Genomic DNA, 15,333 nt, shown 5'->3' with positions numbered 1-15,333 from the left:
ATTCTCCAACATTTTGAAATTTGGGGCACAATTTGATTAGGTCAAGAAAAAAGGGTAGACCCTTGTTGGAGACTAATTCAAAATAATTGATCAAGGGATTATTTTGTTTAGTTAATTAGTTTATTGTGTATGTTTAGTTTAACTAGTAGTGGGATTAAGTGTTTTTGGGGGTGGGTTTGTAGTAGATATATATTTGTTTAGTTCATGTACTTTTAGGGGTTTATGTGTAATTCTTACTATTTAGGTTTTCTTATAAACAAGTTGTGAAAGCCATTTTTCACAAATTTGAATTGAAAGTGAAGTGTTATTCCCCCCCCCCCCCCCACTGTATCTCCTTCCTTCTCATCCTTCTTCCTTCTTCTTCTTCCCCTCTTCTCTCCTCTATCTCTCCCACATTCTAACTTGGATGCAATCCCTTGATGCTGTTCTGCATCAGTAAGGCTTTGGAAATTCATATGTAGAGTTAGAGGGCTTCTTCGAGTTCATCTTAACGTGTTCTTCTTTGCATGCGCACAACCCTTGCTCTAATTCCCTACTTGATAATTTGTTGGCCAGTAAAGACGTCTTAAGTGTGTGACTATCTTCACATGGAGGGGAACAATTTCTTTGAATCTGACTTTCATATCGTAAGGAATGTGGATTTTGATGATATTATTTGAAAAATCTTATGATGTTTTGAGGTCATAGTCAGAGAATAAAATGAAGCTAGATAAAGTATGACTTCCTTTTGGATGAACTTCTCCATTTTAAAAGTAAAAGTTAGTTGCATCATGTTTTGTAGCTTTTTGAAGGAGCTTTGAGAAGTTATTGATGAAAGTTTTAGAAGTTGTAAGTTGGACCTTTCAAACATATTATTCCACTTCATGGATGTCACGTATTTTCTTACATTACATATTGCACAATTATCCACGCATTATTTATGTCTATTAAAAATAATATGTCAATTATGATAATTTCCAGAATTTCAACCAATTTGCAACCTTTTTGCCAAACTCTTACGCTACTTTTGGCTTGTGGAATTGGGGCTTAGAATGGAATAAAAAATCAGAAACTGATTTCAATGTTTGGTTTACAAAAATGAGGGCAGAATTGCATTTTGGCTGAATTCCCCCACCTTTATGGAAACTAATTCCCCTATCCAATGGAATGGTGATTCCATCTTATATTGATGGGAATTACAACTCCATTCCTAATCTCTTTTGAAATACAATTATAACCCTTACTAAATAATAGATTCCAAAAAACAAAAAAAAAGCTGGACTTTTCCAAGGCGCGCCGTTGATGACGACGACGATTCCAAGGCGCGCCGTTGATGACGACGATGATGGCAATAACAATAATAGATATCAACAACAACAATTATAATAATAGTAGGCCTTTTACAATGGAAGAAGGTGGGGGGGGGGGGTTCTATAAAGAAACAAAAATCTTGTGAGGACAAGATTTTGGGGAATAATGTTGTTTTGGAGGAAAAAGCTACTGGTATGGAAGAAAATTGTAATTAGTTCAGGGTTCAAAGGTCTATGCTCATTTGAAGGCAATGCAGTTGTGTGTCGAAATGATGAGGAAGTTCAAAGAAAAGCTAGTTGCTTCCAGTGGGATAAAAAAAATTCCTTCCGAGAGATTTAGGATAAAGTTAAAGCATGGTGGAAGAGCCAATTGTTTAGAAGGGTGATACTAGTCAGAGGGTTATAAAAAATAAAATAAAATAGAAAATAAAAAATTGGGGGGGTATGTTACGGACAATAACAGTGGAATCTTAGTGATTTTGATTGTGATGGGGTTTGCTTTTGGATGAAATTTGGAACAATATGGCTATGTGATGTAGGACAAGAAGCAAGATTTTGTGAAGATCCATGTTGGAGACTACTTAAGAAGAATTGTATTGAGAATTGTTTGGGTTTAATTAGTAGTTTTTCATGTGTTTAGTTTAATTAGTATAGTATTATGTGTATTTTGGGGTCTTGTTTGTAATTTTGTGTAATGTTCGGGCATGTTTGTAATGCAATTTATTTTTAGGGGTTTGTGTAATTCCATGTGTTTAGAGGCTTTCTTATAAATAGCATGTTAAAGCCATGATGTAGGAGTTATTGATGAATTTGAATTGGGTTTGAACGTGAGTTCCCCCCTGGTATCTCCTCTCTTCTCCTTCCCCTCCCTTCCTCTCTTCTATTTCTTCCAATTTCACCTATGGCTGCAAAACCTTGATGCGGCCCCTGCATCTTTTGGTATCAGAGCCCAACTTCAATCCCCATTCTTCTAGTTCAATCTGCCATCATCCCCTTCTCTTCTCCCCCTCTTCTTCTTCTAATTTTCTCTCCTAATTCTTTTGATTCTTTCTATTTCTTATTTCTTCTCTTCTTCTCCTCTCTTCTCTGTTCTGATCTCCTGTTCTGTCCTTTATCCTCTGCTGCCCAGCAGCCTTCTATCCTCTTTCTTCTTCTCTGTTTCTCTTCTCCTGCTCTTCTTCTTTCTCTTTAATTCTCTCCCGTAACTCTTATCAACTCTCTCTTGGCAGTTTCTGTCCAGCAACTCCTCCAAAGTCCAACCACCTATGTTCTTCTTTTCTTTCCATCAGTTTCTCAATTCTCTCTCTCTCTCTCTCTCTCTCTCTCTCTCTCTCTCTCTCTCTCTCTATTTCTGAATTTCAGTTTTTTTTTTTTTAAATTGGGAAACAGTTCTGCAGTTTCTGAACATTTTTTGAAGTCCAGTCGTGTCCCATTCTTCGAAAATTCTAATTTCCAGCTTAGATTCTATAACACCACCCACATCACCAAAAACAGAACTCCCCGAAACCCTTCACCTCAAATTTTCATAGCCATCTCACCACTGGAGGACACTTGATGTTCTAGACAATGCATCTCCAACCATCGGCTCTTTGAAAGCCCTGTCCTCCTGTGCTTTTCTCATTACACCACCAACTCCATTGTACTCCCCATTCATTGATCTCCCTTTGCCCCAAAATCATTTCCAGAAAGTTGCTGCCGGCGGCTCATGTGCTCCATATGCCAGCGAATGCGAGTGGGATTCTGCCAGACTCCCCTCTTGCTGCCAGAATCGTGAAAAATTTATTCCTAGCTATGAGAAATTTGTGTTTTCTCCACAATATTTTGATATGCAGCATGGTCTTTTGATCACGGACACAACATAATGCAAGCAGGTGCAATAATTTGACACGAAACACTAGAAATTAATGAATTATTGTACCATCAGCGCTTTGGAGCATGGAGTTGTCACTGCCAGCAATAACAATTCAGTTTGCCTCACTGTGTTTGTGAGTTTTCTTTGTGAATTTGTTTCATTTCAGCATGAGAATCAATATCAAAGGTGAACTAAAGACAGTTTTTAAGAAATTAAGAGGAAGGGTTGTGGGCAAATTGTTTTAAGGCTTTTGGTGATATATAGTTGCATTATGTATGTATAATTCCTGCAATATGGTGACAGATTTCTGGAAAAATGAATGGCTTTTGTCGTACTCGAAGCATGATATCAAGCCATTCCATACCTTTCTTAGGTATGGGGAAAAAGTATGCAAATTCATTTTTCATGGAAGATGCCCTATGAATGTGATTTCTAGAAACAGAGTTATTTGTATGCAACTTCATTCGGAACCCCATTCAAAGCCTTATGACATATCTTGGAATGATAACACTAACATATATGTTTATGAAAGATGTTTGGAACCTATCCAAATGGGTGACTATTTTGATAATGTTTGGTGTTGTATCATACCTATGAAGATTGGCCATGTACTCCTTGGTTGGATGATTTGGGTGTGATTCAAGGACATAAGAACACATGTCTTCCATTATGATGGAAAGAAAATCATTTTGAAGCTTGCTCTACCAACCAACGAGGACAAAGAATTTGAGATTATTGATCATGTCAAAGTTACTCAATTTGAGAACACTACAAGCAAGGCAATGAATGTGTTTGAAGACATCCAAAGTCCTTCAAACATTCCTATTGTAGAGCTTGTCATCCTCGGTGAGTTCATTAATGCTAATTCTCAAGTCAAGTCTATCATACTGCCAATGGAATCTGGTTTCTTGTCTCATTCAAGCGCTAGCTTTTGAAGAGTCCAAGTTTGCTTTTCCCTTTGGATCCTCCAACATTTCAAAATTCGAGGCTGAATTTTTTCTAATTGGGGGAGAGTTGATGTAGGACAAGAAACAAGACTTTGGGAAGATCCATGTTGGAGACTACTTAAGGAGAATTGTATTGAGAATTATTGGGTTTAATTAGTAGTTTATCATGTGTTTAGTTTAATTAGTATAGTATTATGTGTATTTTGGGGGCTTGTTTGTAATATTTATGTAATGTTGGGGCATGTTTGTAATGTAATTCAGTTTTAGGGATTTATGTGTAATTTCATGTGTTTAGAGGCTTTCTTACAATTAGTGTGTGAAAGCCATGATGTAGGAGTTATTGATGAATTTGAATTGGAATTGAATGTGAGTTCCCCCCTATATCTCCTCGCTCCTCCTTTCCCCTCCCTTCCTCTCATCTATTTCTTCTAATCTCTCCCATGGCTGCTGCACCTTGATGCTGCCCCTGCATTACTATGCTTCTGAATCTTCTGATTTGCTTGGGGATTAATGCATGTGCCACCACCTCCAATGGAAGGCTTGGAGGGGATTAGTAATTTTGAAAATGATGGTATGTATGAAAACAAATGGGTAAGCATGCAATGGCCTTTGACTTATTTAGGGGCTCCTTTGTGGGATAATCCTATATCTATGTATTTCTCAAATACGATTTGGAATGGATGATGAAGCAATTAGATGTCTAGAAAGGGGGATCTTTTCTCTCTTGGAGGTAGAATCACTCTTATTTAGGCTTGTCTATCTAGTATCCCATTGTATTACTTGTTTGTTTTTAAGATTCTTGTGGGGTTTGCTGGCAAACTTGGGAAAAAATGAGAGATTTCATGTGGTTTGGTGTTGGGGGTCATAGGGATCACTTAGTGAGTTGGGAAGAGGTCTGCAGGTCTAAAAAGGAGAGGGAGGGGGGGGGGGGGTGGGTCTTGGTAAGTTGATGTCTAAAAATACGGCTCTTTTAGCTAAATGGTTATGGTATTTTGCCCTAGAAGATTCTTCCCTTTGGCATAGAGTTATTAGAAATTTAGAAGTAAGTTTGGGTTTGGTGAGCATGGTTGGGATTCCAATACTAGTTTAAAATGTTCTTTAGTGAGGAATTTAAATTTCTATTCGATGCAATTCTAACTGATTCCAATAACCAAAAAACAAAGTTGTAAGCTGTGTCCCGGGGGGGGGGGGGCAGTTATTGTATATCATATTTGTTTTTGAAAATACCCATGGTTGGGGAACTGTGTCTTGTCCACATCTTTTCCTCGTCTCTTCCAATTGAGGTTAGGGCAGAATAGTGTTATTTTTTTCTTTTCTAGCGATTTGACTACTCCTTTGGATTCTTGGAATCTCCATTTTAGGAACTTTCTTAATGATGGGGAGTTGGTGGAGCTATCATAATTGTCATCTTTCTTTGGGGAGGGATGTTCATTCTAGGTCTTTTGGATCATTCGGAGGTTTTTTTATTGTAAATCATTCTTTGAATTCTTGATCCATTCCACTTCGTTATTTCTTCTCTATTTTTTATTTAGAAGGCCAAAGGAACCCCAAAGATTAAGGTTTGTTTAGTAACCCCATCCCTCTATGTAGTGCATATTCTATTATTGTATAAAAAAAAAAGAGAAATGGTTTTCCCAGTTTCTGTAGAGGATTTATTACATATCTCTTTTACAGGATTTGGGAAGAATGGAGATGGTTTGGTTTTGTAGACTTGTGAAATTTTTGCAGTTTTATGGGAAATTTGGATGGAAAAGGAGTGATTATATTTTCTCAGGGAAGAAGAAATCTGGTTCTTTGCTATGCAACAGGATTCAGTACTTTGCTTCTTTATGGTCTTCTGCAGCGCGCTGTTTAAAGTGGTGCCCTTTTCAGATCTTCAGCGAGATTGGAATTTGGTTTTATTTTGATTGTTTTCTAATCTTTTTTTGGTTTTTTCTTTTTTCCTTGGAAGGATATGCTTATTCTCCTCTTTGTACATTCTTTCCTCTATAAAGAAATATATCTTTTTTTTCTTTCCAAAAAAGAAGAAAAAAGAAAAGAAAAGAAAAGAAAAGAAAAGAAAAGAAAGAAAAACTACACAGCTAAGACCAAAATATCCTTTTCAGCCCCTTCCCATCATAATTAATTGAGCACTTTTTAGTGTCTAATTCACGTTGACTTTTGTTGCCTTGCTTTTACCGCCATTTTTAGCCAAGCCTCATTGCCTCCAGCATCAGACAACCATACTCCCATATTCTCTGTCGGTTGTTGAGCTTTCATGTCTTTTCTATTAACTTTATTCACGGAAGATGCAGGGGTAGGCCAAATGCCATTTTGTTTGTCATCCATTCACCTAATTTTCTTTATTTGACCCCTCAACAACAACAACAGTGCTAACAACAACAACAACAACAATTACAAAAATAACAATAATAATAAGGGTAACAATATTTGACAACAACAGCAACAACGAAGATTTCTATACAAAATTTTGGGATGATTAAAGGAATTTTTGATACTTTCATGAAAATTTAAGACCAATGATACTAGCTATTTTTGTTAGATTTTATGTAGATAAAGGAACAGTGGAGCTTTTGATGGGTAGACCTTTCTTTCCAAGCGTGACAGGTGGCTTCAAACTCTTTTTCATTGAAAAAAAAAGTTTTGGTTTCAATTGCAATGAACTAGTAGATTTTGTTGTGGCGTACTTTTCTTTTTAATGTGGCTGTAATGGCAAACCTTTTTTTTTTTGGGTAATTTGATTTCTTTGCTCAACAATCCTCTTATCAAATTTGTATTATTATTGAGAAAAAATTTAATTAGATTTGTTGTTCAAATAATCCTCTATTTGTTTTGGAGGGCCTGCTTTGACCCAATGTTATGTGTTATGCCCTTACACCAAAACCTAAAGGTCATAAAGCCTTTCACATGTGGAGGTGAGGCTATATAATCATGCCCTCCCTCGACTCCTGATATGATGTGGGAGCTTTGTGCGCTGGATGTTGCATTTGATTTGGAGAATGCGTCTCTCATGCAAGTATATGGTGCATTGAAAAATCGAAGTTAAATCTCTAATGAGTTTATGATTCTAAGGGATAGTTTTTGACTTTGAGATGCCTTATTTTAAGAGGGGACAACCAAAATTTATGGCTTAGACACATACCATTTCATTGTTGTTATCATCCTCATCATTGTGATCCTTATCCTCATCATCATCATATTCTTCTTTTGCTCCTAGAGGAATTTATATTGGAGAATTTCCTCTCCTTCTTTTACCCGATGATTGATAATCAATTTTGTGTAAACAATTACGCTCACAAATGTCGTCTAGAATTTCCCCTCTTTATTTTGTGACTATATGTTTATTTTTTGTTTGTAACATTTCATAACTTTTTTTTTTCTTTTCATATTTGATGCTTTTTTTTTTTTATCCTTTTTAATGGTATTGGAAAGTAGTAGGCTCTGTGCCTGTGGTATGAGATGAAATGTTACATATTATGTGTCAGGAAAAGGTTTTATGTCAAGTACCATGAATTAGGTGTCATGGAATTCCTTGTGAAAAAGACCATTGTTTGATTATATATTATAAGCATATGCATGTGCAGGTACAGGAATATCCATTTTTGTATCACGTATGCTATTGTGCAAGTGTGTAATATTTTACCCTTGTGCATGCTTGCCTGGACAGGGTTTTGTATTCATTGGATTCTAACATCAGCATTGCCTAATTTTTTTAGGAAATGACACCTGAAGCAGAGATTATTTCTACAAGATATACCAAAAGTATCATTAAATCTTGTGCAGCATTGTCTTATATTGAAGCTCAAGCTAGGATGGATGATAGGTACTCATACCATTTGCCTTCATTTATATTATACATGGAATGTGTTCATGTGCACGCCTGTGTTTCTATTCACTTAAAACTTTTATATTGCCACCTTTTTATATTTTACATTTTATATTTTATCTAATCAACCATTGGACTTGATATTATCTAATGGAGCAAAAAGTTCAAGTTGATTGCATATGGATATTTGTTTTATTAATAACATTAAATTTTAATTAATTAGCATGGATAGACTGTTAGATCTAAAATTGTTTTGTTAAGGATGGATTGTGGGAAAAATTGTAGTATGGCATAACAGTTATTAATTCTTACATGGGTGTGAATTGATCCTGCACCCCTCTCTGCATGTGCGCACATACACACACTTTGATTGACGAAGAAAAGATTTTCTTTTTGATTTGTTGCAAACTGGTGAGATTTGACTAAACCATGTTAGATTTTTTTTCAGCTACGGTGCAGCCACATTTTTGTTCTTGATTATTTTTTAAACACAATATTTTCCATGTACCAATGTTCCATACTTCTGTCCAATTTGAGCTAGCAGTGGATCATCAGGTGGCATATTTACACTCCAGCTAGATAGGCATGAGTACTTGGGAGAAACTAGGAATGGTATTACTGAAAAAACAATGCTTTGGTGAGGATGCAAATTGATGCTTATTAGTTTAGTTGGAGACGGAAGGATGATATGGACCTTCTGGGAAGAAATTGATAGTTTTATGATTTAATTGTTAAATGTGGTTTTCACTTTTTTGTATATCCAAATTGTGCTTGTTTCTGAAATGGCTATTTATCAAAGCAAAAGGTGAGGGAACAAGTCAAACTTTGTGCAAAATTACAACTCAATAAATGGGCTGAATATTATGTTGGTTGAACTGAACCAGTCTGGGTGTCACCTGGCAAGTGAACTAAACTCAAAACTGGTCTAAGTACCCACGAATAATGACTTGAGTTCTGGTTGCTGCTCAAATACCATATATTTGGTAGAGATAATGGATAAAGAAGTGCTTTATGAAAAAAAAAAAAAAGGGAAAAATCTAGGTCGCATCAGTTGAAGATCTGAGTTTGAAGTTCAAACTATCATGTTCATATGAGTGCTTGCATATCAGCGCACGTTAGATCTCTGTTTTCAAGGAATTTATGATTATATTGCAATTATTCTTCTCCCTTTAAGCTGCCTACCTTTTTTTGCGTTGTAACAACAACAACAAACAAGAAAACCAAGCCTTAGTCCTAGTAAGTGGGGTATGAATCATTTTCTGCCAATTTATGCGATCATGGACCATTTCTTTTGATAGATTCAAGGATATTAAATCCTTACTCACTATCTCCTCCCAAGTTATTTTAAGTCTACCATTACCCCTTCTACTGCCCCTCATAGTAACTAAGTCACTCTTCCTCATAGGTGCACTATGAGGCCTACGTTGCAAGTGTCCATACCATTTGAGTTGTCCCTCCCTTATCTTGTCTTCTATAGGAGTTACACCTAACTTACCATGAATATGTTCGTTCCTTAATTTATTTTTCAATGTTATACCACTCATCCATCTAAGCATTCTCATCTTGACAACTTTTACTTTTTGAATATTATGTTTCTTCGTCGCCCAACATTCCGATTCATATAGTATAGCTGGTTTTATAGTTGTCCTATAAAACTTCCCTTTCAATTTTAAGGGTATTCTACGATCATAGAGCATACTTGTAGCACTTCTCCATTTTACCCAACTTGCTTCAACTCTATGCATTACATCATCTTCAATTTCTCCTTCAGCTTGCATAATAGATCCAAGGTATCGAAATTTATAAGTGCTATTTATTTCTTCATCATCAAGTTTAACTTTGTTTCCAATATTCCTCCTATCATTACTAAAATTACATTTCATATATTCTATCTTTTTCTGCGTTGTAAATTGATGATTTTTCCCCTTGCGTATTATTTGCAGCCGGTTGATGGATCCACTGACCATAGATTTGCGAAATATGAATGCTTTAGCAAAGGTGTGCATTTTTGGAATAGTTTTATTCTAAGATAAGAGTATTAATCTTAGTTTCTCTTTTTTTGAATTTTATTTTTCTGGATTCCTTTATGAAGTATGTTTGTGAGGGTTATCTTGCAGATAATGAGGCTTAGGCGTATTGACAGAGGAGCCTTAACTCTTGCTTCTGCTGAAGTCAAGTTTGAAATAGACACTGAGACTCACGATCTTCTTGATATTGGTATCGTTTTTAAGCTATAAATGATTTATTTTCTTAATGTAAAATGAAAGCTTATCCTGCTGTGCAGAATTTGGTTTATTACTAATGAAGGGTTGCTTCTGCCACTTATAAACTTTTGTATGATTGATCTGAATTGATACAACTCAAGCAGCGCTGTCTCATTCTTGTTGCACATGTAGGCAACAGTATGTCTTTTGTCTCTCTACCGTCAGCATTAAAAAAAAACATCACCTTCTAGTGTACAAGGTTCCCATGCCATATTGGGAGCCTAGGGGAGGGCATGATGTACATATCCTTATCTCATCTGATCTGCATCCTTTGCAAAATATATCAAATCGTATAATTTGTTCAAGTGATTTTTTTGTTCTTGAAGCTGTTAGGAGTAGTGAGGCTGCTACATACATCGTTCGATCCTTAGACCCCCAATAAGGCATCCAAGGGTATATTATTCTCATCATTCTGTTTTTCCTGGCTCAAATGCCTCAAACATATTTCCAGTTGGTGTTCCAGTTTGACAACTGCTTATCTATGAAGCACAGATATAGTTATAGGATAGTGGTACTATATAGGTGTAGTTGCTATACAATATGATACAGATACAGGACATGGAAGCATGGGAATTCTGGAGTATTAGGATACGGTACAACATGGATAAGTCAAAAATGTAGGACAAGAAATAGATATGAAATCAGCAGTTCTTGTGATTTTTTATGCATTTTTTGGTGAAAAATTCTTGCATATTTAAGTGCCAGCTTTTATTTCTCTGCACTTTTTTTTTTTCCCTGATGGAATAGGTTTTCTTGCATTTTTATGGCTTTATTCATCTAGTTGTTTGAAGGGAGTCTCTTTTACCGACATGCAATGGGATTGAATGGCTTTGTCAGGGTGATGCTTTTGACTTTGTTTCTTGATTTAATAGCTTTTTCTCTTCCAATGTTTTCCATTCAGGAGGATGAATCATCCTCTTTGTACTCCTTTTTCAATATTAATTAATTTTCTTCTTTTATAAAAAAAATATATATATATTTTTTTATAAATACTAATTTTTTCATTATACATATTGTCATGCTCTATTCCATAGTCACGATTTGATTGTAGATAATTTCATGAATATTCCTTAAGCTACAAATTATCTCTTTTTTAAACTCAATCTTAGTCTAATGCCTGAGAAGGTCATCTCTGCTTACATTTTGTGCTTGGTATCTATCTACATGCATCAAAGAAGTACTGGACGCACCTTGAAGTCAAAAAATATTTATATTTAAACTTCAGACATGTATGTGAAGTTTCAGACACATATCTAGAAGTAATGGACAAGTATCATATCCAGCAGCATATGAGATAGACCTGTAGTCTAGAACTGTCTTTGGTACATGGCTATGTGGGAATCTCCGATTGGTATGGGGTATAGAGTGTTGAATTTGGGCAGGCAGTATCTTTTTTGGACAGGGAGGGTGGTGTGTTTGAATAATTGATCCAGGGGCAGGGGCTAAAAATAAAAAAATAAGGAATAACTGTTTTCTGTACCATACTTTCACTAATGTGATGATTACTTTAAAAGATCAAATAATACATTTGTAGTCATAATTGTCAATGTTTAGGGAAAGGATCTCAAGTTTTGATCAATAATTCAGCCTGTATAAGTCAGCTAGGTGGCTTATTTTTTTGTCTGGTTTGATAAAAATGTTTTTCCCTTTCTCATTATTCATCAAAAGAGGGTATTGCTTGTGAGTTCTTAGTTATTGTATTCATCTAGTTTTAGAAGGTACTCATAATCTCATATGTTAAATCTTATGCAAAGCTGGCCAAAATCATCCTAATATGATTAGATTTTTATGAAGCAACATCTTTTTTTCAAAATTTCCTGTGTGTTGAATGGATTAACTCTTCATAATCTGAACAATCCTTCATTGCAAATTTTCTTGTTGGTTGCCAATTTCTTGTTTGTGCATATAAATGTTTCTCTTTTCGAAGGAATGTCTTTCTTTTTTGGACATATTTACTAATGTGTGAGTTATTTTTTCAGGTATGTACCAAATTCGAGAAGCAAACCAAATGGTTGAGGAGTTTATGCTTGCTGCTAATGTTTCAGTTGCAGAAAAAATCCTGAAACATTATCCCTTATGCTCATTGCTAAGGTAAGTTCTAGTATTTGTGTCTCATTGGTTCCTCAAGTTATATTCTCAATCAAAAAATGATCATAATGGTCATTAGTTCCAAATCCAAACTCCCGCCCTCCCCACAAAAATAATCCTTGAACATACACCTCTAACCAGCATATGAAATCAAACGTGCCCCATGAATTTATTTACTGAAATTCTTGCTTGGTCTTCCTTGGGTGCACATGAGTTACTCATAGTCCCCGTGCTTTCCTATTCAAGTTCTAATTATATTATTGATTGCCTACGGCTACTTTTTATGTTCTTTATTATTTACTTATTCTTATTTTATTCTGTTATCCCTATGTTTCTTCTCATATACCTTATGTTTTCCTAATTCATTCTCATCCACCCCCCTCCTCCTCTCCTATCCATTGTGGCTGTAGGACTTGTGCTGAAATGAATTAATGGAAATGTTATAAGACAAAAAAATGATGTCTAGGTGACAAGTAGGAAGTGATTGATTCATGCTGGAGACACCATACCACAAAACAACAACAAACAAAGCCTTAAATCCTACTAGGTGGGGTCGATTACATGAATCCTTTTCTATTAATTTACACGATCTTGGGCAATTTACTCTGACGATTTGAGGGCTGCTAAATCCATACTCGCTATCTTATTCCAAGTTATTTTAGGTCTAACCCACCTTCTATTGCCACCTAAGCTAGCTCACTCCTCATTGAGCACTATATGACCTACATTGCTGGTGCCCAAACCATTTCTGCCACTTCCTTATCTAATTTTCTATAGCTTTTGTGCCTATCTTCTTGCAAATATATTTATTCCTTAATTTATCTTTTAATATTATACCACTCATCCACCTTAGCATTCTCATTTTGACAACTTTTGCTACTTGGATATGTTGTTTCTTAGTTGCCTAACATTTTGATCCATATAGCGTAGCTAGTCTTATAGCTGTTCTATGAACCTTTCTTTTTTATTTTAAGGGCGTTCTATGATGACACAACACGCCCAAAGGACTTCTCCATTTCACCTAACCTGCATCAACTCTATCTATTACATCTTTTTCGATTTCTCCTTCAGCATGCATATCCAATGCATCAAAATCTTCTAGTGCTATTAATTTCTTGACCATCAAGGTTAATCTTTTCTCCAATTTTCTTCCTAATATGACTCATATAACATTTCATATATTCTATACTATTTCTACATATCCTATTGTCAAATTTTTTGTGAATGGCCGAATGAATTGGCCTTGAGTTCTGTATATTATATATGGACTTTACAAGAATTCTATACATGGAAAGTAAATAAGGTCTAGCACGATTCTAGCCCTATACAAGTAAATTATAATCTGTCAAGCCCTATACATGTAAGCTAAATATATGCTAACTGTACAAAATAATGAATTGAAATATAAGGAAATAAATGTGGGCTGAAGTAAGGAAAGAAATCATTTGCTTTGCTGTTTGCTGTTCCATTGACAGCCCCCCTCAAATTGATGTGGGTTGATCAACAAACATCAATTTGCTACTTAGGAAGCAATGTTGATGGCGAGTGAGAGCCTTGATGAAGATATCCACAATTTGTAATTCTTTGGAAATGTGTGGAAGAGTGATAACACGAGTTTCAAATGCTTCACGGATGGAGTGACAATCGACTTCAATATGCTTCATGTGCTCATGATAGACAGGATTGGCCATGATCTGGATAGCACTCGTATCATTGACATGTAAAGGTATAGGATCGGTCTCAGAATAATCTAGCTCAATAAGTAAGCCTCGAAGCCAAATAATTTCAGAACAAGCAAGAGACATCGCCCAGTATTCAGATTCTGTCGATGACTTAGAAATTCTATCTTGCTTCTTACTTTTCCAAGTGATCAATGCATCACCTAAGAACACACACCATCTAGTGATGGAGCGACGTGTATTTGCACAACTAGCCCAATCAGCATCGCTATAAAAAGCAAGGTGAGTAGAATTGCCTGCAGGGAAGAATAAACCACGGGTTTAAGTGCCCTGAGCATATCATATGATCCTACGAATAGCAGCCAAATGAAATGATGAGGAGTCTGAAGAAACTGGTTGACTTGTTGTACAACAAAAGAAATGTCTGGTCTAGTAATGGTGAGATGGACAAGACTACCCACCAACTTCCGGTATAAAGTGGGATCAACAAGTAATCACCCTCCTCTTTGCGAAGCTTGACATTTAATTCCATGGGGGTATCAACAGAAGTATCCTTATGAAGGCTAGCTGTGGCCACCAAGTCACTAGCATACTTATGTTGATTGAGTGAAATACCTGAGGGACTACGATTCACCTCAAGACCAAGAAAATATGTGAGAGAGCTAAGATCTTTCATATGAAAGGACACTCTGAGAGATGAGTCTTGAGTTGAGCAAGTAAATCAGAATCGGAACCAGTAATCACAATATCATCAACATAAACCAAAAGAACAACAATACCCATGTCTGATTTCCGAAGAAACAATGAAGTGTCATACTTTGAATGAAAATTGTAATAAAGTGGTGTGGAATTTATCAAACCAGGCCCTTGGAACTTGTTTGAGACCATAAAGAGAACGACGAAGCTTGCACACATGTGAAGTCGGAGAGGGAAACAAGCCCGCAAGTGGCTTCATATAAATACACTATTTAAGATCCCTGTGAAGAAAAGCATTCTTGACATCCATTTGATGTAGTGGCTACTCACTGGAAGCAGCAATAGCCAGAATCGTATGAACAGTAGTCATCTTAGCTGCAGTAGCAAAGGTCTCTTCATAATTGGCACCATATTTTTGATTATTCCCAAGTGCAAGGCAAGCTTTGTAACGATCTAGACTTCCATCAGATCAGATCTTGATTGTGTAAACCCATTTACAACCCATAGGAACAATGGTGGGAGGACAAGGCTCAATGTCCCAGGTGTGATTGGCCTCTAGAGCCGCAATTTCTTCCTGCATAGCTTGTTACCAACCATCATGCTTGGCAGCGTGTGAGTTGGAAGTGGGAATATCTAAATTGGACAATGCAACTGGGGTACAGACACTCGAGAATATCTTCCTGTAAGAGCTG

The 15,333-nt window shown here is 36.0% G+C and overlaps 1 protein-coding gene across 1 annotated transcript in view; it reads left to right on the top strand.

The window, feature by feature from the left end:
• The window catches only part of LOC131155206 (exosome complex exonuclease RRP44 homolog A), a 68,020-nt gene that overhangs the window by 21,933 nt on the left and 30,754 nt on the right, over positions 1–15,333 (top strand). Inside the window, exons 14-17 of the mRNA XM_058108175.1 lie at positions 7,805–7,911; positions 9,858–9,912; positions 10,032–10,131; positions 12,158–12,269. Coding sequence (XP_057964158.1) covers positions 7,805–7,911; positions 9,858–9,912; positions 10,032–10,131; positions 12,158–12,269 — 374 coding nt within the window. The remainder of the gene's footprint in view (positions 1–7,804; positions 7,912–9,857; positions 9,913–10,031; positions 10,132–12,157; positions 12,270–15,333) is intronic.

This window comes from Malania oleifera, chromosome 1, assembly GCF_029873635.1.
Source record: "Malania oleifera isolate guangnan ecotype guangnan chromosome 1, ASM2987363v1, whole genome shotgun sequence".
Lineage (NCBI taxonomy): Eukaryota > Viridiplantae > Streptophyta > Magnoliopsida > Santalales > Ximeniaceae > Malania > Malania oleifera.
This window is presented reverse-complemented; position numbering and strand designations above follow the sequence as displayed.